The sequence below is a fragment of the Hevea brasiliensis genome, chromosome 7 (assembly GCF_030052815.1).
Source record: "Hevea brasiliensis isolate MT/VB/25A 57/8 chromosome 7, ASM3005281v1, whole genome shotgun sequence".
Classification (NCBI taxonomy): Eukaryota; Viridiplantae; Streptophyta; class Magnoliopsida; order Malpighiales; family Euphorbiaceae; genus Hevea; species Hevea brasiliensis.
In genome coordinates this window covers 105,422,964-105,450,431 of record NC_079499.1, presented here as the reverse complement: position 1 = coordinate 105,450,431, position 27,468 = coordinate 105,422,964, and the positions used below count along the sequence as shown (strand labels likewise).

The 27,468-nt window shown below is 35.0% G+C and overlaps 1 protein-coding gene across 11 annotated transcripts; it reads right to left on the bottom strand.

Moving 5' to 3' along the window:
• Positions 1 to 885: 885 nt before the first annotated feature.
• On the bottom strand, positions 886 to 27,009 carry LOC110648462 (uncharacterized). 11 transcript variants are annotated; one of them, XR_009150137.1, is made up of 11 exons: positions 26,345 to 27,009; positions 25,402 to 25,499; positions 25,276 to 25,321; positions 23,564 to 23,646; positions 23,388 to 23,452; positions 22,999 to 23,060; positions 17,318 to 17,377; positions 14,764 to 14,796; positions 1,635 to 1,757; positions 1,436 to 1,551; positions 886 to 1,223 (listed from the first exon to the last, which is right to left on the bottom strand). XR_009150137.1 is itself a non-coding variant. In XM_021802692.2 (10 exons), the coding sequence occupies exons 1-10, from the start codon at positions 26,795 to 26,797 to the stop codon at positions 1,507 to 1,509; spliced, it is 1,068 nt and encodes a 355-aa protein (XP_021658384.2). In that variant the 5' UTR covers positions 26,798 to 27,008; the 3' UTR covers positions 1,272 to 1,506. The 11 variants fall into 11 exon arrangements, 8 of the variants coding, with proteins under 8 accessions (XP_021658387.2, XP_021658390.2, XP_021658384.2 ...); XR_009150138.1 differs by having other exon boundaries at positions 886 to 1,195; XR_002493593.2 differs by lacking the exon at positions 886 to 1,223 and having other exon boundaries at positions 1,272 to 1,551; positions 1,635 to 1,753; positions 26,345 to 27,005.
• Between the last annotated feature and the right edge of the window lie 459 nt (positions 27,010 to 27,468).

Below are 27,468 nucleotides of genomic sequence, written 5' to 3'. Positions count from 1 at the left end.
TTAACCTAAATACCCCGGCATCACAAGTTATTAAGTAGCGAGAATTAAAAGAAGCAGACGTTGTTAAGCTCCTCTTCTTTGCTTTAAATTTGTGCCAGAACGCGAAACCTCGAGAATCCACCAATGGAGGTGACAAAACGAAGATTGTTGTTGATAGATTTGTGAGATTTAATTATGGTGATGATAATCTAAAGTGATTCCTAAATCTATCGAAGCAGGAACTGAAAAGGGCTTAGGCAATGGAGCACATGCGAGAAATGAGGGTACACAGAGTGCGATTATCACGAACTCGGGCAGAGACGTGGAAGGAGCCAGGAAGTATTGTGGGAGTAGGAAGGACGATGGGAAAGGAGGTTGAAGAATTGAAAGGCCTTGGGACGGTGGTTCCAGAGGCATTTAAGGATTTCAATAACTAGCCGCGGGGTACATTGGATGGTGGAGGCGTTTGAGGGTTTGATGAATTGAGAAATTGTCACGTCTATGATTATGAATGCCAATTGAGAAATTTATAAAATGGAGGAAATAGGACCACCCAATCAAGAATGGCAATCTCAATAGCCAGTAAAGCCATTGCCCGTAGGAAAGTACCGGTAAGGAGCTCTATTAGTTTGATACAAGTAGAATTTCTGAGTTATGATTAAAAATCAGGGCATTTGCACAGTTGCATTACATGAGCTGGCTGCATTAATACAGCTAATATTACAAGCTATTACTGCCCAACATATCAATTGGATTACAACATTGCATCAAACATACTTCCTACTAAGTAACAGTCATTCTTGACAAGCCCATTAACGTCTTACCACGTCACTAGGCACTAGCTAGTGTTCTGACCAGTTTCTCCACACAACAATTGGTGCATCTTTTATATAATGCAATCGAACATAGACAATGTAAGCGGTATGACTTTTTAGTTCATTTATTAAATTTTATTTAATTACATCCATTTCATAAAATATGATTACATTCCATTACAACCCACCAAACATAATTACATTCTATTAAAATGTATCAAAAGTTTAAGCTCATCCTCCTATAGACCATATATGCCCAAATTCAAATAGAAGGTGATCCTCTTGGCATATTTGCCCAAATTCAAATAAAAGGTGCCCTTCCCTCATTAATCTAAGAGTTGCATGCTCCATGGACAACCCTCCAACCCCAGGGAACAGAACCAGTGGAGACGGGATGGGGCCTGTAGCTCAGAGGATTAAAGCACGTGTCTATGAAAAAATACAACATCAAATAAGAGAACAAAAAACTAAACAAGATGAAAAAACAGAGAGGGATATGATCATTGAACAAAGCTTGGGGAAGATCCATAACTTGTAATTTTCCGCATTTTAATATCTTTAGCTAGCAATTATCTATATACATAAAAAGGAACCAATTACTGTTGCAACTCTTTAACAGCTTTTGCCAGGTAAGATCAAACCGTTTATAACTAGAAGCCACTTCCAAAGAAAAAGTTTGGAAGACTCCACTAAGTTTTCACGAACTAACTGATCATCTTTCACCCATCAATGATTCTAGAAGAGCTGCCTCTTCCTCCTGCACAAGACATTATGATACAGAAATCAATAGAAGTCAATCAGCAAAGGAATTAAGAGCATGTGCAAGGAGTATTTACATACCACCAGGGCATTAAATTCGGTCTCCTCATCTATCGCACTTATTATAGCAGGATCGTCCAAGAGAACCTTTGTCCACAAGGGAATCACAATGTGAGAGCCATCACCATAGCTATACAGTCCTATCTTAAATTTAAATCAAGCAATATCGATTTTTAAGAAAATTCTGAAAACTCAGCTAAAAAAAACACAGCAATTCAATAGCCAATCATCCTTTTTTTTTCATGATTTCAGCTGATGATTTATTTCATTCTTAGCCTCTCACTTGGAACCACTTTTACCTCGGTTGTAATCTGAAGCTACAAAATAAAGCTAATTTTTGAAAGCGCAAAGGCAATCAAGACAAAAAGGGAAATAGTATAAGAGGTTACCTAATTGTGAAAATGGAGATGCATATGAACAAACATAAGCTAGCTAAAAAGGAAGCAAAGAAAGCAGCAAGTGTGATATGATATAAGAGGAGAAAGATATCTACAAATTGGACAAGGAGAAGGAGAAAGAAATGTGGACACTTAAAACAAGTTAGGAGCATAAAACACAATGATAGCAAGGTTTGGCTAAAAGAAGAGGACTTTCAAGAAAGGTAAAGAAGCTACTTTCTTAGACTTTTTAATGGTAGCCATAAGACGGCCTGGGAGATCTTAATATTCTTGTGGAAGAAAGAAAATCAGCTACAGTTGGAGAACTTAAATTTCAAAAGTTAAGGAAGCTCTAAAATAGAAGATGGGTAAGCAAATGCACCAACTGAGATCCCTACTAAGGTTTGAAAGTGTCTTGGCTAGGTAGGAGTGGTATGGTTGACTAGATTTTCAATAAGATCCTGATATCAAAGACAAAGCCAAGGGAGTGAAGAGGAGCACTGTTATATTTATGAAGCAGGGAGGTTCCTAAAGTTTCTCAAACTATAGACGTATCAAGCTCATGATTCACACAATGAAACTTTCAGAGAGAGTAATGGAATGTCAATCCAATTTCGAGATCGAGATCGAGAGAGCGGGGGGGGGAGCGTCAGGCACGGGGGGCACAGAGGAAAAGACTCCATGATAACTAGTTTAGTCATATGCCAGGAAGATAACTATGAAGACAATTTTCTAATAAGAGGATCAATGGAGAAGTTTGAAAGAAAGAAAGAGAGAGAGAGAGAAAAAAAAAAAAAAAGACTCCTATATTGTCTTTGAAATGCAACAAGAATCATATGTCATCGCAAATTACCGACCAAGTTCAAACGAAAATCTTATTGGATCACAATCTGACTAGACATGATGCATGGTAGCATGCATTGGGTAGTGAAGAACATGTACACAACATATGCTCCACCATGAAAGATTAAGCACATTGAGGGGTAGGAGATAACAAAAAAAAAGGCAGACCTAAGATGATAAGAAGAGTAGTAGTAAAACTAAAAAGAAACATAGCAACCCTTGATCTTTCTTAAGATGTAGTTCCAAAACGAATGAAATAATAAAATACATCCATATAATTGATCCCTACGAATTTGGTGTTAAAGCTTAGTTGAGTTGAGTTATATATAAGGTATGGCTATTATTTCCAAAAACAAGGATACATGTGATTATTATAGCTCTTAACCAACAGGCCTTTTGCAAGGGGGGAATGTCAGGGAGAAGAAAGAGAGGAGTGAAACCACCTTTCCATTATTTGGGAGAGAATGAGAAAAAAGAGATCAGAAAATTTAATAGAAACTAACCACCATGGTTTTAAATTGCAGTTAGAGCCGCAAGTAACAGAAATAGGCCTATAACGGCCATAACATAACAGTAACGGCCAAGCGCTACGCAAATTTTTTTGAAAAATTTGCAAAGCTCATGAAATGAGTAGATAACGCTAGATACAAGTAAAACTAAAATACACAACTATATAATAAGTATAAATACATCAAACTATATGTAATTTTATAATTAATAATGTATTTTAGCAAAATAATTCTGGAAAATAGTTTAAATTAGAAAAAAAAAACACATAAACCTATAGATCGAGCAAAAATGCTTCACACTATTATTTTAACAAAAAAATCTAACATCAAACAAAATTTTCTCCAACAAATATGCAAAAAAAAAAAAAAACAAATAATGCACAACTTTTAAAAGAATAAGTAGTGGAAAATAGAAATATTCATGATGATCTTAACCTAAAAAAGAATAAGGGAGAGATTTGTAAAAAGAAGGAGAAGTTTAGGTGAAATTTTGAGAGAAAATGTGATAAAAACATTAGTCGGAAAGTTGGAACATACAGAGAATGAAAAAAACTGAAGAAAACATAGCCTATATTTTTTTTTATTGGCTGAATTATTGAAGTGGTTTGGACATGTGAAGCGTAGACATACGGAGGCTCCAGTTAGACAAGTGGAGCACATTAGGTTAGAGGATAGAAAGAAAATAAGGGATAGACCAAAACTGACTTGAAGGAGAGTAGTACAATATGACCTAGAAGCATTACACATTCCCGAGGATTTAATCCAAAATTGTTTAGAGTGGAGAAAGAAAATCCATATAGCCAATTCCAAATTTTTGAGATAAAGGCTTAGTTGAATTGAGTTTAGTTGAGTTGAGTTGAGTTGAATTATTAAGGTAACAGCCTACCGTTACCAATGCAACTCAGAATCTGCCTTTAAAAAATATGGTAACAGATAACTGCCTCTTTAAAAACCTATAAATAACAGCTGTTACATAACAAAATGGCCTTTATTTAAAAACCATACAAACCACACCAATTCGAGGTGAAAATGAGGAGAAATCCAACTTCAAGAGTCAAAACCTAAAGTTTATATCATTTTTACTCATTTGCCTTTTTTCTATTTGTAAGCACAAACTCATTGCAGTTTGCAAAAGTCTCATTTCAACTTCTTTAATATCTTTTTCCCCTACCTTCATAACTTTCCTAAACTAGGGAAAGTTATTTTCTCCCCCATTTCCACCTTTTTCCCAAACAGGTGGAGAGAAAAGAACAATCTACCACCACCATTTTATATTCCATCATTTTCTCCTCCACCCTTCTTTTTGAGACATATTTTTCCCCCAACAAAGCATAAAGAAATGGTGCTCACCATTATGCAAATAAGATATACAATGGAAAAACTGACACTGCCCAAATTAAGAATCACATTGCAAAAAAACTTGAACGGCTTTGTTATGGAAAGTCAATCACTATATTATTTCTCTGTATATTCTGTATTCTGCATTCCTATTTAGGATTTCTTATTTAGGTTTTCTTCCTAATTAGTAGAACACAATTATAGGAATCAATTGTATATATATACCCATGTACAGATTAATTGAAATTAATGAGAATCGTCTCTTTCTACATGGTATCAGAGCAGGTCATCAATCTAGGATAACTATTTGTTCTCACTACCCAGCTTAGGAGAGACCTTGGCCGCCGACCGGCCGTTTCGACCCCGAACAACATCGCCGGCGTCGCCTCAATCCCCTCATTCCACCACTATGTGCTGTTGCCTGATCCAATATACCATTAAAGGACTTCTGAGGTTTGGCTCTCAGATCCTATTTCGGTATTTGCTTGATTTGTGATTTTGGGTTATTTTGCTGTTATAAGCACTTTGGATTAGCGTTTCGGTTAGTTTTCTTTGTCTCAACAAATGGCAGACAATAAGAATGTTATTTCTGATGTGATTCCGGTGATGACTAAGATCACGGAACACAAACTTAATGGTTCGAATTACCTGGAGTGGAGTAAGACTGTTATGGTCTATTTGCGTAGCATTGATAAGGATGATCACCTTACTAAAGATCCACCCACTGATGATACACGACAAACTTGGCTAAAGGAGGATGCTCGGTTGTTTTTGCAGCTTCGGAACTCGATTCATAGTGAGGTAATTAGTTTAATTAATCACTGTGAATTTGTTAAGGAATTGATGGATTACTTAGATTTTCTGTATTCTGATAAAGGGAATATCTCCCGTATTATGATGTTTGTAAGGCATTTTACCATGCTGAGAAAGAGGATAAGTCTCTCACGGCTTATTTTATGGATTTTAAACGGGTATATGAGGAACTTAATGTATTGTTGCCTTTTAATCCTGATGTGAAAGTTCAGCAGGCCCAACGGGAGCAACTAGCTGTTATGAGTTTTCTTGCAGGCCTTCCTTCAGAGTATGAGACTGCTAAATCTCAGATTCTCTCCAGTTCTGAGATTTCCTCTTTGCATGAAACGTTCACACGGGTCTTTCGTACAGAGAGTACTCAATCTTCACAGCTTGCCAGTAGTGCTCTTATTAGCCGTAATCCAAATGGACAACAGGGTAATAGAAGAGGAAGTAGAGGAGGAATTACAGGCAACAGAAGTAATCAGCATAATGGAGAGGCTAGTTCTAATCAGGACTCAAGAGGAGTCATTTGTTATTATTGCCATGAGCCTGGCCATACAAAATATAATTGTCCGCAACTTCAAAGGAAAAATCAGCAATTACAGATGGCAAATATGGCAGCAGAAAATTCTACAGTATCTTCCTCTGAGAAAACTATTTTGGTATCTGCAGAGGATTTTGCACAATTTTCCCAGTATCAGGCATCTCTAAAGCCTACCAGTTTCCCTGTCACTGCGATCGCTGAGTCAGGTAAATCCACTACATGCCTTGTGTCTTCCTCATTTAAATGGGTTATTGATTCTGGTGTGACAGATCACATGACAGGTAATTCTAGTCTTCTATCTGCTTTTCAGTCTAATCTCACTTCCTCTACTGTTACTTTAGCTGATGGTTCTACTTCTTGTGTCATGGGTTCTGGAACTGCGAACCCGACTTCGTCAATTTCTTTGTCTTCTGTTTTGTGTCTATCAAAATTCTCTTTTAATCTACTTTTTGTTAGTAAACTTACTCGTACCTTAAATTGTTCTGTTTTCTTTTTTCCTGACCAGTGTTTGTTTCAGGATCTTACGACGAAGCAGATTATTAGTAGAGGACGCAAGTCAGGTAGTCTCTACATTCTGGAAAATCATGTACCGCGGTCGCTTGTTTGCTCTAGTACCTTAACACCTCTTGAAGCTAATTGTAGATTGGGTCATCCTTCTTTGTCTACCATGAAGAAGCTGTGTCCTCAATTTCAGTCCTTACCAGTACTAGAATGTGAGTCTGTGTCAATTTGTAAAACATCATCGTTTGCCTTCTGTGTCTAGAATCAATAAACGGGCTTCATTCCCTTTTGAGTTAGTTCATTCTGATGTTTGGGGTCCTTGTTCTGTTACTTCTAAAACTGAATTTCGTTATTTTGTTACTTTTGTTGATGATTACTCTCGTATTACCTGGTTATATTTAATGAAGAATCGTTCCGAGTTATTTTCTATCTTTTGTGCATTTTGCAATGAAATCAAAACTCAATTTAATATTTCTGTGCGCATATTAAGAAGTGACAATGCCAAAGAATACTTTTCAGCACAATTTCAGTCTTATATGACACAAAATGGCATTCTTCATCAGTCTTCCTATGTGGATACCCCATCCCAAAATGGCCTGGCCGAAAGAAAAAATCGGCATCTTCTTGAGGTAACTCGTGCTCTTCTTTTTCAAATGAAAGTACCTAAATACTTTTGGGTGGATGCAGTTTCTACAGCATGTTTTTTGATCAATCGTATGCCGTCTTCTGTCCTTAATGGGGATATTCCTTATACTGCTTTGTTTCCTACAAAATCTTTGTTCCCTATTGAACCCCATATTTTTGGTTGTATCTGTTTTGTGCGTGATGTTCGTCCACAGGTTACTAAATTGGATCCAAAATCTCTCAAATGTGTCTTCCTTGGGTACTCCAGGCTCCAAAAAGGGTACCGTTGTTTCTCTCCTACTCTTAATCGTTATCTTGTTTCTGCAGATGTCACATTTTTTGAGTCCACTCCATTTTTTCCTCCATCATCTATGTATGAGAGTCCGGGAGAGGAGGATGATCTCTTAATATAAACTGTCCAACCAATGTCTAGTCCTCTCCCACAGCCTGTTCCTTCTGTCTCTAGACCTACTCGACCTCCCGTTGTTCATGTTTATTCCAAGAGATTGGAGATTCCTGACTCAGATCCTCCACCAGCTACTTCGTTGGGAGATCCTGTACCTCATACTGATCACGATTCTGATCTAGACTTACCCATTGCTCTTCGTAAAGGTAAACGTTCATGTACTTACCCTATCTCTTCTTTTGTTTCTTATAATCAATTGTCTTCTTGTTCTCGGTGTTTTGTTACTTCTTTAGACTCTGTTCCTATCCCTAATACTGTTGGTGAGGCACTGTCTCATCTTGGCTGGTGTGATGCTATGAAAGAGGAAATGGAGGCTTTAGATGCTAATGGTACATGGAAACTATTGACTTTGCCCACTGGTAAGAAAGCTATTTGTTGCAAATGGGTATTTACAGTAAAGGTAAATCCTGATGGTTCTGTGACTAGGTTAAAAGCACGCCTTGTAGCAAAAGGATATGCTCAGACATATGGGATTGATTACTCTGATACTTTTTCTCTTGTAGCTAAACTTACTTCTATTCGCTTGTTTATCTCTTTAGCAGCTACATATGATTGGCCCCTGCATCAATTGGATATCAAGAATGCTTTCCTTCATGGTGATCTTCAGGAGGAGGTGTATATGGAGCAACCACCTGGGTTTGTTGCTCAGGGGGAGTTGGGTAAAGTTTGTAGGCTTCGGAAGTCTCTTTATGGCTTGAAACAAAATCCTATGGCATGGTTTGGGAGATTCAGTGAAGCAGTATAGGAATTTGGTATGCAAAAGAGTAAGTGTGATCACTCAGTATTTTATAGGCAATCTGAGGCTGGTCTAATTCTCTTGGTAGTCTATGTGGATAACATTGTCATCACTGGGAGTGACTCTGTAGGTATTTCATCTCTTAAAACCTTCCTCCAAACTCAGTTTCAGACCAAAGACTTGGGATTGATAAAGTATTTCTTGGGTATCGAAGTTATGAGAAGTAAGAAGGGTATTTTCTTGTCTCAAAGAAAATATGTCCTCGATCTATTGACAGAGACAGGAAAATTAAGTGCTAAGCCTTGTAGCGCACCAATGACTCCAACTTTACAACTATTAGCAGGGAATAGTGAGTTGTTTGAAGATCCAGAGAGATACAGGAGATTGGTAGGAAAATTGAACTACCTTACAGTCACTCGTCCTGACATTGCTTATGCCGTTAGTGTGGTAAGTTAGTTTATGTCTTCCCCAACTGTTGCTCATTAGAAAGCCTTGGAACAAATCTTATGTTATCTGAAGGGCGCTCCAGGAAGAGGTTTGCTATATGGTAATCATGGGCATTTGAATGTTGAATGTTTTTTAGATGCCGACTGGGCTGGATCTAAGGTTGACAGGAGGTCAACTACTGGATATTGCGTTTTTATTGGAGGAAATTTGGTGTCTTGGAGAAGCAAGAAGCAGAATGTAGTTTCTCGATCTAGTGCTGAATCCGAATACAGAGCCATGGCACAATCAGTATGTGAGGTAATGTGAATACTTCAATTACTAGATGAGATAGGTTTTAAGACCTCCCTGCCTGCGAAATTGTGGTGTGATAATCAAGTTGCTCTTCATATTGCTTCTAATCCGGTGTTTCATGAGCGGACCAAACATATTGAGATTGATTGTCACTTTATTCGTGAAAAGATTCAACAACAGATCATCTCAACAGGACACATCAAAACTGGAGAGCAGTTAGGAGATATTTTCACAAAAACTCTGAATGGAGCTAGGATTGACTACATTTGTAACAAGTTGGGCATGATTAACATCTATGCTCCAACTTGAGGGGGAGTGTTATGGAAAGTCAATCACTATATTATTTCTCTGTATATTCTGTATTCTATATTTCTATTCAGGATTTCTTATTTAGGATTTCTTCCTTAGAACACAATTATAGGAATCAATTGTATATATATACCCATGTACAGATTAATTGAAATCAATGAGAATCATCTCTTTCTACAGGCTTAACTCAAAGTATTCTAGCAATGCATTATCAAATTTTTTGGATTTTTTTTCCATTGTCATTTGTTGGTACAATGTACAAGAGAGATGATCACATACAAATATTAATCCTTTCATTCTCAACTTGGTATGAATATTTCAACGTATAACACCAATACAAATTATTGAGGCATTATTTGAATAACTTATTAGGATGCATTTGATACACTAGATGGATGTGATAGGATGGGACATGAAGTTTTCGGCATGTACATGCGAAGGACGATAGGCATGTTCACATCATGTCCCATCCACAATTATTCTTTTTTAGTCAATTAGGGGAAAACTTGTCCATTCCATAGGACAAAATCGACAACTTCTCATTTCAAGAATGCCCTTTATTCCAAATGAAAATTGCCTTCACCTATGTAGTATGGAAACAAAAATGCGGAAATGGACATATATAAACAATATTTCTGAAAATATAGGAAATAAAAATATGAGGAAACATGTAAATATTAAAAATATAGGCATATATTCATAAATATTAATTTTTGTATAAAAATTTTAGAAACAATTATAATTTGTATGGCTACTAAAAAATTTAGGTCTTCTAATTTCTCAAAAATATGAGAAACATGTAAATATTAAAAACATAGGGTATACTTATAAATATTAATAAAAATTATAAAAAATGATCATAATTTATGAAAAAGGATATGCACAGCATTTGCTGCTCAATGGCCAAAAAACACTTAATAGAAATAGAAAAGAGAAGGTTATGTTAACAAAATAAAACACTAGAGGTTAGAATGATGGTGACAAAGACAGGTGGTCATTGGTGATTTGGCGTAAATATCTCAGCTAGTGATGGGGCTAACATTTAAATTAAATGAATGAAAATAATTTATTTTTATATTAAAGTACAACTCAACTCAACTCAACTCAACTAAGCCTTTATCCCAAAAATTTAGGGTCAGCTATATGGATTCGCTTTCTCCATTCTAAACGATTTTGGGTTAAATCCTCAGAAATGTGTAATGATTCTAGGTAATGTTGTACTACTCTCCTCCAAGTCAATTTAGGTCTACCATTTTTTTCTTTCTATCCTCTAACCTAATATGCTCTACTTGTCTAACTGGAGCCTCCGTATGTCTACGCTTCACATGACCAAACCACCTCAATCTCCCTTCTCTCAACTTATCCTCAATTGGCACCACTCCTATCTTTTCTCTAATACTCTCATTACGGACTTTATCTAGTCTAGTATGGCCACTCATCCACCTTAACATTCTCATCTCAGCAACTCTTATCTAAGACGCATACAACTCCTTCAGTGCCCAACACTCACTACCATATAACATAGCCGGTCGTATGGCTGTACAGTAAAATTTTCCTTTCAACTTATTGGGAATCTTACGATCACATAAAACTCCCATGGCACGTCTCCACTTCAACCATCCGGCTTTAATCCTATAACTAACATCCTCCTCACATCCCCCATATACTTGAAGGACTGAGCCGAGATATTTAAAGTGATTACTTTGGGACAGTACCACTCCATCCAAACTAACTCCTTCCCTATCACCAGTTTGGCCTTCACTGAACTTGCAATGCACGTATTCTGTCTTCGTTCTACTTAACTTAAAGCCCTTTGACTCTAGAGTACTTCTCCAAAGCTCTAGCTTTCTACTGACTCCTTCTTGCGTCTCATTTATCAGAACAATATCATCCGCAAACATCATACACCAAGGAATACTCTCTTGTATATGTTTCGTCAATTCATCTAAAGCTAATGTAAAAAGGTAAGGGCTTGTAGCTGATCCTTGGTGTAATCCAATTGAGATCGGAAAATCTCGTGTCCCCTCCCACTGTGCGCACAATGGTATTTGCTCCTTCATACATATCTTTCAACACTTGTATGTACCTAATAAATACCCTCTTTTGTTCTAACACACTCCATAAGACATTTCTTGGAACACTATCATAAGCCTTCTCCAAATCAATAAAAATCATGTGTAGATCTTTCTTCACATCTCTATATTTCTCCATCAAAGTTCTAATGAGAAATATCGCTTCCATAGTTGAACGACCGGGCATAAAGCCAAATTGATTGAGAGAGATAGAAGTATTATGACGTAGTCGATGCTCCACAACTTCATAGTATGGCTCATGAGTTTAATTCCCCTATAGTTCGAGCAACTCTGTATGTCTCCCTTATTTTTTAAAATAGGTACTAAAATACTCCTCCTCCATTCATCAGGCATTTTCTTTGAGTTTAGAATCTTATTAAATAATTTAGTTAACTATACCACTCTCATATCTCCCAAACACTTACACACTTCAATTGGTATTCCATCGGGTCCACAGGCTTTACCCACTTTCATTCACTTAAGTGCTTCCTTTACTTCTAAAGATCTAATCCTTCTAGTATAATTCACATTCTTTTCTATTGTTCTATAGTCTATATTCACGCTATTACCATTTTGACTATTATTAAAGAGATCATTAAAATAATTTCTCCATCTTTCTTTAATGTCCTCATCTTTCATCAACACATTTCCTTCTTTATCCTTAATGCACCTAACTTGATTGAGATCTTGACATTTCATTTCTCTCCTCCTTATTAATCTATAAATATCTTTCTCCCTTTCTTTAGTTCCAAGTTTCTCATATAACTTTTCAAAAGCTTATGCTCTTGCTTGACTAATTGCCATTTTTGCCTCTTTCTTTGCTATCTTGTACTGTTCATATGCCTCATTATTATCACATTTAGGTAATTTCTCATACCATTCCCTTTTTCTCTTCACTGCCTTTTGTACTTCCTCATTCCACCACCATCTCTCTTTTACGGGTGGTCCATATCCTTTAGACTCTCCAAGTACTTTTCTAGCTACTTCTATAATCTTTGATGCTATCTATATCTACATATCATTGGCCTCCATATCCAGCTTCCATGTTTCGGACTCGAGAAGCTCATTTTTGAACTTCACTTGTTTTACTCCTTTGAACTCCCACCACTTTGTTCGAACTACACTATTTCTTCTGACCTTACTTGAATTATTTCTAAACTTGACATCCAAGACCACTAACCGATGTTGACTTGTTGGCTTCTATGTTACTCACTTTTGAAAGTCACTAAATGTGACTCTCTTTTTATAAAGTAGGTATTTGCTAATATTAGGTCATATGCCATAGCAAAATCCAAGATGTATTTCCCCTCCTCATTTCGACCGCCAAAACCAAAACCTCCATAAACATTCTCATAACCTTGCCTATCACTTCCTACATGTCCATTCAAATCTCCACCAATGAAAACATTCTCTTTATTCGGCATACTTTGCATTAAATCATCTATATTTTCTCAAAACATTTGTTTACTCTCACTATCTAGTCCTATTTGTGGGGCATAAGTACTAACTACATTTATTATTTCTCATTCTAGTACTACCTTTACTAGTATAATTCTATCTCCTACTCTTTTCACAGCTATTATAGCGTCTTTCAATGTCCTGTCTATGATTAGGCCCACTCCGTTCTTACTTCTCTCATTTCCGGTAAATCACAATTTGTACCCTGAATTACCTACTTCCTTACTTTTCTCTCCTACCCATTTAGTCTCCTGAATACAAGCAATACTCACCCTCCTCCTTTCCAAGGTATCCACAAACTCCATTAATTTTCTTGAAAGTGATCCAACATTCCAAGTACCAACCCTGATCCTCCTCCTATCCTGTTCCTTCCTAATTGGTCTCCTTCTATGATATCTTCTATTGTTTTCTATGTCTATCTTGTGTTCTGTTCCACTATCTATTTTACTATATGTCCTATGGACTAACTTCTTTACCCACGCCCGTCCATGATGTGGGAACCCTTGCTCACTTAATACTACACTCGAGCGCCGGTATGGCGCGTCGCTTTAGGTGAACACCCTACACCCTTGCATATTTCTCACTACACCCGGGCTCCAATGTAGCTGGTCGTAAGTAGAGGACGCCCCAACGTTTATATCATTTGAATTCATATCATAAGGTGTGACGAAATTTTTATGCTGGTTGTCACTTACTGCAGCTCTCCTCCTTTATTCGAGCTTGGGACCGGCTAAGCGCAAACTACTTAGGCGGAGTTACATGTTTTGTTTTACCTTGTCTAATTTACATCAAACATAACATGGAACAATATATAATTACTTGTCTTGTGATGGATTGCCCTATCTTGTTTAGTCCCACATTGTCCTATCCAAACACCAAAACTTTAGCAATCTATTTACTTGATCTAGTATATATAGATGCAACATTCACAACAACAACATTTCTCACAAGTTCAAAATATTTAACCAATTAACCATCAATGAAGTAGTAAGCAAGTATAACATATCAAAGTAACTAGACATGGATGTTCATGGCTTTTCATCAATGCCGCTTGCTATACACGATTGCACGTATATGCCATATGCTACAATGCAGAAAGTACAAGATACAGTTTTGGGAGAAAAAGTATGTATGCCTTTGCTTAATGTTACTTTCTACTTTGCCATGTATCATCAAAATTCAAATTAGAGAGCTCATTCGTAATATAGCATAAGGAAAATTAGAGGAAATAAAATGGCAAACAAGTTATTTGATAATATGTAGGATCAATGACCCAAAAATTCCAATTCTTTTCTCAAATTCTGAGTTATAACCAATAGTTTAATTTTGTCAGTTACATATACAATCTTTCACATTGATATCAATCGTAGCCAAACTGCTAAAGGCATACATAAAAACTCTAAAATTGCTAACATGACATATTTTATTCAAAAACTTTTTACATTAGCATATGAAATATGATATGGTATATTTGAGTGTAATACCCCACAACAGTTTATTTCATTTAAAAAATAATTTATTTTTTAACAAATTATTTTTTAAAAAAAATTTTTACATAAAGAAAAGGCTAAAAAAATTATTCTAATTTTTTCCACCACACTCTCTCTACTCTATTTGTCCCATTAAATAGTTTACGTAAAACTTTTGCAAATAAACATATGCCATCCAAGCAGATGGAGAGCTGTTGCACATATCCTTCCAAGTTTGGCTACAATTGATACCAATATGAAAATTTGATTATATAATTGAAAAAAAAAATTAAAATAAGTGGCCATAACTGCAAATTGGATCAAAGATTCAAATTTTTTTTTATCATTAACCCTAAATGTATGATGCTTACATCATCAGCAATTTGCAATTGTCCATTTTGATCCTGCACAAACAAAATACAACTTGCTCTAATTCCTGACATAAATGGAACCAAATCAAGCTTTAAAAAAAATAAAGGGTCAGCATAATCAAGTGTCAACTGTCAAGTAACATTAGGGTAACAAATTTTGTCATAACCTCCTCGGGTATAATGAAGTAAACGAGTACAATTTTCAACATATTATATTAGCACAAATAGAAGAAAGCATACTTAGAAAATTTTAGTTATACTGCTCATCTTAAAATCAAAATGTCAAAAGAATATTAAAAAAAAAAAGCAATAACCAATTATTAACTAAAAAAGGTAATGAAATAGTATAATAGTACAGTGATTTTTAAAGAATCATATTTACAATACCTAATTGTTTTTTAGTTTGGCAAAACACATTATTTGGTCTCTGAACTTTTCTATTTTATGGAATCCCCCATAGATTTATTTCATCAATTTGCATCCTTGAACTTTTATTTATTTATTTACATTGAGAACTTCTTTACAGTAGTTAAGCGTTTGCTTTATACACGATGTTAAATGAGAATTAAACTAAAGGATATATTTTCAGCTGGAAAAAGAAAAGCAAAAACAAAAATTAAATCCATTCTTTGCCTTCGAGAACTAAAGAAGACGAAGAAGACAACCAGTCACTACAACCTTTGTTTCCAGCGATTCCAATGACGATCAAAGCAACCCAGCCCTTTCATTGCATCTAATCATTTGTAGAGCCACAATTTTGGACAATTGCATTAGTTTTTGAAGGGAGAAGCAAATCGAAGGTTTTCAAAGATGAAACTTAGAACATTCGATTCACATAGTTCCAGATTTGTCATAGTTCCGGAATTGTTTCCACATTTTGTGGCTACCATGGAGGTTGTATGAACTTGCTCTGCAACCATTAATAGCTTGATTCAACACCAGATTGTGAATACCACGAGCAGAGACGGAGCAGAGTTAGATTTGGGTGCAGAGCAGACATAACTCTCTGAATTTGTACTTTAATTTGACTTGGGTAAGTAATTTTCTGTCAATAATGAAGCAGAGTTTGATTTGGGTAAGTAATTTCCTATCCCTAGTTTATGTGCTTTGACTATTATGGAGCAGAGATGGATATGAATGCTTGGGTCCCAATCCACACTATTCTCTCTTCTCATATTTGAAGCTTCAACAATGGCCATGAGTTGATAGAGAAAGGAAAAGCAGCAATCATCCATGTTGAAGCAAATCGATTTCCAAGGAAAGTTGCTGAGTTGTGCAAAATGGTGAAAAAAAAAAAAAGGCTCTGTTGGGTCATGCAAAATGGTGAAGGAAGACTGTTGGATTCTGATTTGCCTCAATTTTCTTAGGTTCGATTGTGATTTGCCTTTGCTTTTCTGAGGTTTTTCTTAGCTTTTATTCTGATTTGCCTTAATTTTATTGGGTTTTCTTACGTTGGATTCTAATTTTGTTGTGTTGTCAACGGACAAATGGTATGGGAGAGAATTTGGGTATGTGTTTGTAGAGGGAAGAAGGGACAGAGAGGTGGGGAGAGGGGTTCAGATATTCCTATTGCAAAGTGAGAGAGAAAGCGAGATAAGGTGACAAGGAGAGAGAAAAAAGATGGATTTATTTATTAACAATATTTAGTCAATTTAATATTTTTTTATTATATTCATTAGGAAAAAGATACAAAGTCAAAAATGATAAAAAAGTCCAAGGCCTCTGTGTATAAAAAAATTAAAGTTCAGAGATGCAAATTGACCAAATAAATCTACAAGAACTTGATTTAAAAAAAAAATTAATAAAAACTTAAGGACCAAATAACGCATTTTGCCAATTAAATTTTGAGAAAGAGAAAGTTTAAAGACCATTACTTCTTTCCTTTTCTTTTTTAGAAAGAGAAAGTTTAAAGACCATTACTTCTTTCCTTTCCTTTTTTAGAAAATGCTTTTTAACCCAAATATCTTGCACAAAACTATCCCATTTAACGTGGCATTGTTTTATTTGTCATAATCCTACCCAATAGTGTAGAGCACTAAACGCAAGCCAATTGTAATGTGACATAGCATGTGGAATAAATAAATATGGAGCAGAAAATGTAAGGCACATGGATTTAAATAAAGGCTGTTTGATTGGTATAATGTTGTTAAACTTCATACAACATGCTATTTTCCTTCTTTTGATTTTTTTTTCAATTATTTTGTCAAATAACTATTCAATAACAATCAGAATTTATAGTGAGTCTTATAAACAAAATTTTGTTTATGACAATTTTTAATTGGTCTAATAAATTTAATAGGTTTAATGGAATTTTTTTTTAATATATACAGGTGAGACTTAAAAAATTGAAATAAAAAATTTCTATTAGAATTCACATATAACTTTAAAATTATTTAAATTAAAAAAAAAATCCTTAAGGCTTTTCAAATTTCAGTGGGGGGGCAGATTGAACCTTTTTAACTGTCCTGTACTACATGATATAATTTGAAAATAGATTCTATGAACAACAACAAAGAGATTCCATCCATCTCTTTAAGAAAAGAATATCTGTTACCTTGACAGCAACAAAGAGAAGTGGGTCAGATGGTGTATAAATCATGTAATGAGCACCATCCTGCATAAAATGAATATATAGAAAAGATAAATATACATTATTAAAAACAAGCACATGTGAAGTCAACAAATTATTTGTTATGCTAACTGACTAGGCTCCAAAACAATGTCTTTTTTATGAAAAAAGATATGGTGCTTGTATCATTTGTTAGGAGGCTCACATTTACAGATTATTTTGTTTGGCAGCAAAACATAATTTCATCAGTAGCAGATCCACATTAATGTAGCCCATTCATTTTATTCTAACATTATCAAACCCTTCATTTTATGCTCACATTATTCTCTGTCAACTTGAGAAATAGAAAATTGAAAGAAAGTGGACATTTTTAGTCTCATCTTCATCTTTTTTTTTCCTCCCCTCTCACCTGTTACATGGATCCATCCTTTTAAACAATAACAAGGATCCATCAGTATGGGTAATGTTTTGCACGCAGAGCAATGTAGTGAACAGATTAGGGCAAGCTAGACAAATATAAGAAACTAAAATTATGTGAAATCATAGATTATGTACAATCATAGTTCATACTTCATAATCTCATCATAATTTCATAACTCCTAATTCTCAATGATCCAATACCATGGAATGAAACAACACACCAAGGCAAACACCTGTTATGCTTGATTCCAAGAAAACTCTTAAGAAAATGGGTTGCGCCCATTGTTATTAGAATCTTACAATTCTCTATTAGATCCTTACGATTCGATTTGATTTCCCATTCTAGTGTTTCAAATCTATGGGGTGAATCTCAAATGTACCTAAATCGTGATTGAATCTTACAATTCAATGGTAAATTGGGTGAATCGATATGAATCTACCGATTTGGTTAATTCTTTTTCTATAGGGTTGTTACACCCTATAGCTTCAAAATTTAAGATTTCACTTCATTTTTACTATGAAAAATGCACATAAAACCTTTGCTTAGCTATTTTTCTTCCACTAGCTATTCTTTTCCCTCTCCCTCTTCTTTCTTTTCTTTTTCTTGTTTTTGTTAATTTATTTCTCTAAATATAGTTGTTAAATCTAGAAAAATGTGTCTATAATGTTCTAATAAGTAATCCAACTGTTTACAATGATTTTGAGCTATAAATACACTTATTTTACACCATTTTACACTTATGAAGGCTTGATATTGTTCTCTACTCTTTGAAATTAATTTATTACTTTCATTTAAGTGCTTTAAACTTTTCTTTAGCTACATTGGCATACATGCTTTCTCTCATCTTAATAATTGCTCAATGTTTTTAGTGAGATTGAATAAAATTCATCTTAAATGTTATTTATGAAGGTTGTTCATATACCTAGTGAAGCTTGATGTGATTTGAGTGTTTGGAATAATACTTGTAAGGGTAGCAAGCACCTAGTGAAGACTTGTGATTGTAAAAGGCTTATCTCTTGCCCATTAAAAAGGACACATCGCGTAGTGAAGACTCAAAGATGAACTTTGAGAGAGTGGATGTATGTTATTTAAGCTAAACCATTATAAAAATATCTTGTGTTTATTTCTCTCAACCCTACACTTTTAAATTTATGCAATTTGTTATGTTTTATTGAATTGGCTTGAGTGTTACTGATTGGGATTATTGAGCATATGGAGTTAAGTTGGCATGATATCGTGTTTACCCCTACTTTATATATATATATATATATATATATATATATATATATATATATATATATATTGTCTTGATTAATGTTGTAATTGGGTTGAACATACACTTAAGAACACCTAATTGAACTTAGCCTCAATTTTTCAAAGGCTTCGAATAAGGACTAAAAAATTGTAAAGTTTAATTTACCCCTTTCTTGGACTATTTTTGAGACAACAATAGCTATTGATTTTAAATTTTTTACTAGAACCACTCGTGGTGGATAGAGAACTAAAGTAATAGAATTATAGCTTGATAATATTTCTCAAGCTATGGCTATACATATATAGATAATTATAGAGTCCCTATTAAGGAAGAATTTCATAATTTTAGTAATCAAGGGATTCCTTGATTATAGGGATTTACCCCTTTCTATACTCCTATTTTAACATAGCCAATAGTTTCTCCAACATCACCTTTGTTGAAGTATCGCCATTTGAAAGATGAATATATGGGTCTTGATTCCATAGTTACCCTCGAAGAGTAACACTCCATCCTTGCAAGTCAATACTCATAATGAGAGAAGCAAAGTCCCATAGGATTGGACTCAATGTTTTCAGCCACTTGACACCTTGAACAACAACAAAACCCCCCAAAGGAATTACATAAAAATCAACCGTAAAAAGTTCTTGGTCAACCTGTGAAGTCATGACAATGCATATGCCCAAGCTTGGAACCCTCTCCCCATTAGCCACCACTACTTGTAACCCCTTCATGTGATGGATTTGAATACTTTACCGAGTAACAGTAGCCTTACTAATGAAATTGTAGGTGCTTCCCTAATCTACCAACACAAATAAAGGATAGCCTTCAATTACCACATGCAACTGCATGGTCTGAGATTGTTGCTTACTAGTGATAGCATGCAAGGAAATTTTAGGTTCACGAACTCCTATGTCATTCAACTCAACAACATATGGTGCAAGATCCTTTAACTCTAGCCAAAATAATTTCTTATAGTGATGGTTGAAGGGATATGACTCATCATAGTTGTAACATAATATCTTAGCACGACGTTCAGCCATCTTCGGCCTGCTAAGCCATTTAATGAATGGAGTTAAAGCACCACCCGCACTCAAAGTCACTACACCACTAGCTCCTACTCCCTTCGATTGTCATGAGGCTCCCCCAGTAAATGGTGTTAATTTTTGGAATGACCCAGTAGAGGTTGTTTACTTATTGTCTAATTGAACCTATACCTACTTCTTTTTAAAAGCGCTAGCAAAATTCCAACATTTTAATTTAACACACTATCATTTTATATTATGTAACTATTTGATTAAATTTAAATGGAAGTTTCAACACATACACAACGATAATCATTGTCTACAATTCAAGAGTTCATAATTTATAATATAAAACCACATAAAATAATAAGAATATATTGTTCTATTATAAAGCATTTTTTACATTAGCTAAATGATAATTCTATATTTATCAAAATATATCATTGTGATATATTTTTTTACTTATTTTTTGTACATATATCATTTTCAATTAATTTTGAAAATTTTTATTGAATCTTACTATTTGATTCGATTTTCGATTCACAAAATCAAAATTTTAATTATTGATTCAAATCTCGATTTGACAACTAAGCCTAACTCACCTCCAAAAGCTAACTCAATGGGAAAGGAGTGCCCAACACCTTGTAAGATGCAGTCCTATCCTAAACTGATATTGAATATTAACACGCCCTCTCATAACTAGGGTTGAATAGCTGGATCGTGAAACACTTATTAGAGGCTCAACAATGGTTGGGGACGCTATGATATTGTACCATGTCAACCAGATATAAGACAAAAGTACTGACTATAAAGACTTGGGCAATCCTCCTCCTTGAGCTAGCTTTTGGGGTTGAATTAAAGCTTATCCATTTTTTTTACATGGTATCAAAGCCAACCCTTGTCTCGATGTTGGACCACTCGCAGATGTTCAATCTTCCAAACTTCAAGCTCCATATATTGATGCCTAGGTGTGAGGGAGGCGTATTGTCCCACATTGATCAATTATAAGACAAGAATGCTAAATATAAAGACTTGGGCAATCCTCCTTCCTCTCTCTCCTTCCCCCCTCACCCCCCCCCCCCCCCCCAACCCCCAAGCTAACTTTTGTGGTTAAGTTAAGCCCCATCCATTCTCTCTGTAAAACCAAAAAGGTGAGAAAAGTGTATGAAGAAAGAATGTAAAAATACCACCATTATCAAGGAACCTATTGAGAAGAATTGTGTGGTAGTTAGAAATGGCAATAAAAAGTATGAGACAAGACTAATGTGAACATCAACTCAACTAAACCTTTATCCCAAGAGTTTGGGGTTGACTATATGGATTCTCTTTCTCCATTCTAAACGATGTTGGGTTAAATCCTCGGAAATGTGTAATGCTTCTAGGTCATGTTGTACTACTCTCCTCCAAGTCAGTTTAGGTCTACCCCTTCTTTTCTTTCTATCCTCTAACCCAATGTGCTCTACTTGTCTAACTGGAGCCTCCATATGTCTATGCTTCACATGACCAAACCACCTCAATCTCCCCTCTCTCAACTTATTCTCAATTGGCACTACTCTTACCTTTTCTCTAATACTCTCATTACGGATTTTATCTAGTCTAGTATGACCACTCATCCACCTTAACATTCTCATCTTCACAACTCTTATCTTAGACACATACGACTCCTTCAGTGCCCAACACTCACCACCATATAACATGGCCAGTCGTATGACTGTACGGTAAAATTTGCCTTTTAACTTATTGAGAATTTTGCAATCACATAAAACTCCCGTGACACTTCTCCACTTCAACCATCTGGCTTTAATCCTATGACTAACATCCTCCTCACATCCCCCATCTACTTTAAGGATTGAGCCGAGATATTTAAAGTGATTACTTTGGAGCAGTATCACTCCATCCAAACTAACTCCTTCCCTATCACCAGTTCGGCTTTCACTAAACTTGCAATGCATGTATTCTGTCTTTGTCCCACTTAACTTAAAACCCTTTGACTCTAGAGTACTTCTCCAAAACTCTAGCTTTCTATTAACTCCTTCTCGCGTCTCATCTATCAGAACTATATCATCTGCAAACATCATGCACCAAGGGATACTCTCTTATATATGTTTCGTCAATTCATCTAAAACTAATGTAAAAAGGTAAGGGCTTACAGCTGAACCTTGGTGTAATCCAATTGAGATAGGAAAATCTCTTGTGTCCCCTCCCACTGTGCGCACAATAGTAGTTGCTCCTTCATACATATCTTTCAACTCTTATTGAAAAGAATTGTGTGGTAGTTAGAAATGGCAATAAAAAGTATGAGACAATACTAATGTAAAAACACCACCATTATCAAGGAACTTATTGAGAAGAATTGTGTTGTAGATAAAAATGACAATAAGTGGTATGAGACAAGACAATTTAAAGATCAATGACTGCAAAAACCATAGTGATTTGCTTTAAAATAAAAACACCTACATGAAGAGCCAAAATTTAAAGAGAAAATAGATTGAAGTATAGAAGACTTATTGCTCATTATTTAGAAAAGAATCATTTTAGATGTTGAAAAATGTAGTTTGAAAAAAAGGAGCTTAGCTGTTTTGAAGTTCTTATGACTAATACATTTCAAATTTAACTATAAACCAATTTTTAATACCCTTTAACTAATATATTTAAGGAGGTTTTTCTCCAACAACAATGCCAAATAGATCCTAAGTTTACTTATTCCCAAAACTAGCAAGAACACAGAAGTAGACAAATAAAGGCTTTAATCAGCATATTACATGCATCAGTTATGGTTTTCACAGAAAAGGCATGCTCTCTTGTAGCCACTTTGCTACTATATGATGTTATATTCATTGATAATAGAGTACAACCAAACATTTTTGTAAAGACAAAATAAGGCATACCACTAAATCCAGGATTGTCAATTAAAATAAAGACCAAAGAATATAAGACTACATGTAATCATAGAGAGCTATCACATTACCAGATGGAAGCATGCAATTTCTACACCTTCAGTTGGCAAGCCATCTACATCTTGACCATCATCTGCAACATTTTATGGGCACCACAAGTTAGCAAAACATCTCATAGATGAAGGGACCTCACATCAGATATCACCAAATAATAAATAAATAAATATATATATATATATATATATATATATATATATATAGATATATAGGCCATGATCATTACACATAGGCCATGATACCCCAATAATTCAGCACCATTTAAAACCTTGCTACTACTCCCTCACCCTACCTTCCCTTGAACAAAAAATTAAAAAAGTGGTTGACCACTGATATTCTCTATTTCTCCCATAAACAATAACAGCTTAAATCACTTCAAGGAGCATAATAGGAAGGTCATTACCTGTGCGGAAATCAAATATGTCATCTTCAGAGTAACAAAATCCCCCCCTTGCTGTATAACAGAATCTGATAAGACCATTCAAAGATAAAACCAAAGAGTGTGAAGACAAATTACATAACATAACACAACAACATATGCAAGTATTTAAAATTGTTACAAGCTCCACTTCATTGTACCCGCTATGTACCAGGTGCATGTGTATCTTGGCAAGAGCATATGCTGCAGCTGGAAGAATAGCTTCAGCTTCTTCATCACTGACCTAAAATGTAGAAGCATGTGGATTACTAGATTGGATGTAAAGTTTACCACAGGAAAAGGAACAAAAAGAAATCATGGAAAAAGCCAAAAAAAAAAAGAACTCCAATTAATAATAAGAAATTGCAAATTAATTATCTTCAATTGGTCAATTGCAAGCCTGGGAAAGACAGAATTTCTCCAAGGCCAGCTTATCCATCCAATTTTATCACCCGCAACAATCTTTACAAACTCACACTTAGTTGACTCATTTCCCTTCATATCTCAAACATTTTACAATTTTTATCACAATTTTAGTTCATATGGACCAATAATAACACCACCAACAACTAAGCCTTAATCCCAAACTAGTTGGGATTCATATGGGCCAAAATGGAGGGAAAAAATTGCGAGAGGTGCGCATGGACACATTTCCTCCTCAGAGTGGAAGGAATATATAATTTTTTAGCATCTTTTTTTTTTAAATAAAATTTCCTAATGTCTTTGCAAAGTTTGAAATAAACAATGAAATTTGAACTATGAACATGATTTATGCAAAACCTCACACAAAATAATAAGGTTCATATTTCACTTAACGACCACCTGTAACACAAGAAGACCAGACAAAAAAGTGGCAGGTATCCTTCAAATTTTTTCAACTTTTTCTGCCCCTCTATCCTAATAATCAACCTTCAAATAATAAAATGCAAAAAATCATTTTTCAAATACATTATAGACCTCATTTATATTATATAGGGGAAAAGCTAGCTACAGAAATCTGGTTGTTCTATTTCTTATGACACTGAAATTGGAATTGCATGCTGTAGAAGTAGAACTCATTAACGTAAAAATTATAAGTTGGCACCTATCTATAAGTGCACATGAATAGGCATCAGTTATTAGTCACCAACAAAAGTTTCCATAAGAACTTCCACTAAATTCAAACAAATATGACAATGTTTATCATTTTAACTAAACCTTTAAATAGATTGACAACTACCCTTCAATCTTGTTTTAAGGTCAAAATTCATTACTTATTGCATGATATTTGAGGTTCTTTCACGGAAAAATTAGAATCAAAAGCAGTTGGGATGAAAGTGCAAGTGCAGAAATACAGAATTTTGAGAGGAAGTGAGTTAACCGTTAATTAAGCTTAATCCATTAAGCTACCAACCACTATGCAAAGGCTGTTGCACAAAGAGATCTGCAATCCGGTGTTGCATGATGCCAGATACCAGATAATGCAATGGCATTTTTTAAATGCAGCCACACAATGGTTGTTGTTATTAAATATAGTTCTCTAAAATACTCCCCCCATATAGACTTAAAAAAATTTTCCTCTTCACAATTCCCCTCCCCTTCCCATTATTCCCCTCAATGCAAACCTCAAGTAAGGGGGAAAAGGGAATAAAATTCCAAACCATGTTCTTGTCGAGTCAGAAGAAGCCAGAGCAAGAAGACAAGAAGTAACAGAACAATCACAGCCAAATTTGATATCCAGAAGCTAGGATCATATTTCAACAATAGGAAAGACTTGATGGAGATGAGTGCAACAGACAGAATTTAAAATTGAATGTTTAATATAATAAAGTTTCTATATATAAAAATCAAGAAATATTTTCTAATGTACAATTAAGAGTCAGATTAAACATACAGCTGACCACCCATCAATATTCTTGCTCTTTAATATCTGCACAGGCCTGCAGCAATGAATATCAGATATTAAAAGAATAAAATAAAAAAATACAATTTGATATTCTTATATTTTAGAATTACTTACGTGTCTACTGGGCATAGCAGCATGCACTCATCCCCTTGTGAACTTCTAAATACTCTCCTTATGATGCATTCTAATGGATAATTATTGGAGGAATCAACCTGTCAATATTTCATTAGAATTTTTAATACATGAAAGGGAAAAAAAACCACAAACACAAAAAGAAGAATGGTTATTATGTTAATAAAATAACACCAGACTAACCGTGCTTAGACAGCTTTAAAAGATAGAATAATAAGCAATTTGATTCTCTCTTTAGTTTCAGTTCTCTTTCCTTTCCTCTTTTTTTTTTTGCAACTTTTAACCATTTTTCCTTGGCTTCTTGGATGCCAAACACGATACTAACATCCACTTGGAAGGAGGTAGAGTTAAGTAAGATTTTATAAAATAAAGTTTTTCAAAGTAAGGTTTTTCATGTTTTTTAAACCTTCATAATTTTTTGGTGTTTGGGAGAAAACCTCCTTAACCCACAAATTTGGTGGGTTGTTTTTGGAGGTTTTCACCATACTTTAAAAAACCTTCTGCCATGCCGAACACAAGTTCAAAGTTTTTAACCCTTGAAAAACCTTACATTACTTTAAAAAATCTCTTCCCAAACAAAGGATTAGATAATGCTAGGAAGTGTTTTGCTAATCAAATGCCTCATTTCAAACTTCGAAAGTATCAAAAAGCGTACAAAAATATGACACAGAAGATGTTGGGAAGATATTCAAATATATACATGTAACCATTTGCATATTTTAAAAGGGAGAAGCCAACCTCAGTAGAATAGTTCTGCAGACCCAATAATGCAGGAATATATATATTTTTTTTTCAAAAAAAAAAAAGCATTAATTATTCTCTTTTGACAATTGGAAGCTAGCAAGGAAAACGAGCAAAACTGAAGTAATAGCAAATGGTAGATAAGTAAAAACAAAGACAGAAACAAGGAAAAGAAATCACTCACGATGGTAGCAATCCGCTTGTTAGAAGCCATGAGAACCCTCCCACTTTCATCCAACACGAATCCCGCCGGCGGCTTCGGCAGTGGCGTATTCGGAATGTACGACAATGACCTCGAATTTGAACTAGAATTTGAGTACGAATCCTCATTATTATCATCAGCTACCTCGTCTTTAACGATTTCGACATCCCTCAGGTTATCGCTGCCGCCAGTTTTGCTTCTTTTCTTCTTCTTCTTCTGGCTAGCAGAGGCGGAAGAAGAAGAGGAAGAGGAAGAGGAGCGTTTCTTGACCGGTCCAGTCTGAGACCTGGTGGATTGGCAAATGGGGAAAATTGGTAAGCTAGTGCTAGGGTTTGGGATTGAGATTGAAGTGGGAAATAAACGAAACGGATGTTTTTGATGGTGAGATTTGAAGGAGACTTTTTGGGGCTGAAATGTGGAGATGGAGAGAGCCATTTTGGTTTTGATATTATTTATACTTCAGTTCACACACACCGCTTTCTGGATGATGTTTTCGTGCTCTCTTGCCCGCTTCTCTTTGAGGACGAAGAAAGACTGGAGAGTGAAAAGCTCTGCTGCTCGGCTGTTCCTGCTTCTATAGCTCACCGTAACAAAATTGGGAAATTACAAAAAGGTACCGTGAAGTTCTACTCATGAGGTTTGGCTCTTCGGCTTTGTGGTTCACTTACAAAATGGTACTTGATGTTTCAATGCTACTTTCCGTCCATCTCCCCGAAATATATATGCTGATATGGATTAAAAAATGATTTTTTAGATGATTTCATTATTTTTAATTATTTTTTAATAATTAAACATTAAAAAAATGAAAAGAAAAATATTTTTGTTCTTACCACAAAAAAAATACCCTTTCATCCTTTATTTTTTGTGGTTATCGCGAGGCCTTAGTATTAGATATACCGTATTGTTCATTGATATGCAAAAAAAAAGAATAACCAGATTAGATAGTACATGCATTGCACGAGTTAGCAACCTTAGATGATATGGAAACACCATTTTGGCCTACACAATAATAGTTTATAGTGAGAAAAAATTGAGGTTGGCATTCGCTAATACTACGGCCTTTCTTCATTGTTGAAATGCAGGTTCTCAATGCCTTGAAATTGATT

Coding starts and splice junctions, on each gene's coding strand:
- LOC110648462 (XM_021802692.2), bottom strand. CDS start 26,797: ATGGCTCTCTCCATCTCCACATTTCAGCCCCAAAAAGTCTCCTTCAAA. Junction 23,061..23,387: donor CATATTTGATTTCCGCACAG/GTAATGACCTTC, acceptor AAAATGTTGCAG/ATGATGGTCAAGATGTAGAT. Junction 1,758..14,763: donor AATTGCAAATTGCTGATGAT/GTAAGCATCATA, acceptor TTTAAATTTAAG/ATAGGACTGTATAGCTATGG.